This window comes from Buceros rhinoceros, unplaced genomic scaffold (genome assembly GCF_000710305.1).
Source record: "Buceros rhinoceros silvestris isolate BGI_N320 unplaced genomic scaffold, ASM71030v1 scaffold17698, whole genome shotgun sequence".
Lineage (NCBI taxonomy): Eukaryota > Metazoa > Chordata > Aves > Bucerotiformes > Bucerotidae > Buceros > Buceros rhinoceros.
Genome location: NW_010427608.1, coordinates 16,087 through 16,977, shown reverse-complemented (window position 1 = coordinate 16,977; position 891 = coordinate 16,087). Strand labels below are relative to the sequence as shown.

Genomic DNA, 891 nt, shown 5'->3' with positions numbered 1-891 from the left:
GATGCGTGTTGGTAGTAGTTCCAGGGAAAAATACTGCTGTCTTCTGAACTGGAGCTGCTGACCGCTGTTCCAGCTAACGATTTTTGCTCATTAAAGCTTTTCATAACCTGCTTTGGGCTCTGCTCAAGGTTCTATTTCACTCATTGTTCTTCTTGCCGTGTGGGGTTGTGACTCTTCCAACATTCTGCCCAGTTCTCCTCTCATTACTTTCCCACAGATGTGCCAGCGCAGATTGCGGTGGTTTCTGACAGGCTCGCAAGCATCTTGGGCCACAGCAGCGATGAGAATGAAGCTGCTACTTTGAATTCTCCGATCCACGTTGATATTTCTGCTCCCAGGCTGGAGCCCAGCCATCAGAGCGTGAGTACCAGTATGGTCTGAGTGCCAGTAGCATCTGTAGGGCTGGGTGGGGAAAAATTCACCTGGATCATACAAAGGCCTCTTTGTCTGCGAGAGCAGGAAGTACGTTCTCCTTTGTCTACTTTGTCCTGCCATGCAGGTGCTTTACCCTCCTGGAAGCTGCGGGTTGGTGGTGCCAAGATCTAGAGGTAGTCCTGTGATGAGCTGGGCTTTCTTCCCTGGGCTTGGCTACGTGTTTGTGTGTGCTGGGGTCATTCCCAGGCTGTTACAGGCTTAAATTTCCATCTCTCCTCAGTGCCAGTGGATCTGTGCAACTGGCGAATGTCACCCACCGATTTGCCTCCTCGTTTTAACATGGGAAAACATCATGCACATGCAGCACAAAGCTAGATCTGGGTGTTAGCAGTGTGTATCTCTCATTCCAGGTCGTTGACCTTCTGCTGACATCCTTCTGCCAAACCCTGATAGCTGCTTCCCATTTTAACCCTCCCGACAGGTGAGAACAGCGGGAAAGCGCAGGGAACTCACAGC

The 891-nt window shown here is 50.8% G+C and overlaps 1 protein-coding gene across 1 annotated transcript in view; it reads left to right on the top strand.

Annotated features, from left to right (window-relative positions):
* FANCA (Fanconi anemia, complementation group A) overlaps positions 1–891 on the top strand; it is a gene marked incomplete at its 5' end in the record, with an annotated part of 33,659 nt that overhangs the window by 20,211 nt on the left and 12,557 nt on the right. The window contains 2 exons of the mRNA XM_010141972.1: positions 218–360; positions 786–856. Coding sequence (XP_010140274.1) covers positions 218–360; positions 786–856 — 214 coding nt within the window. The remainder of the gene's footprint in view (positions 1–217; positions 361–785; positions 857–891) is intronic.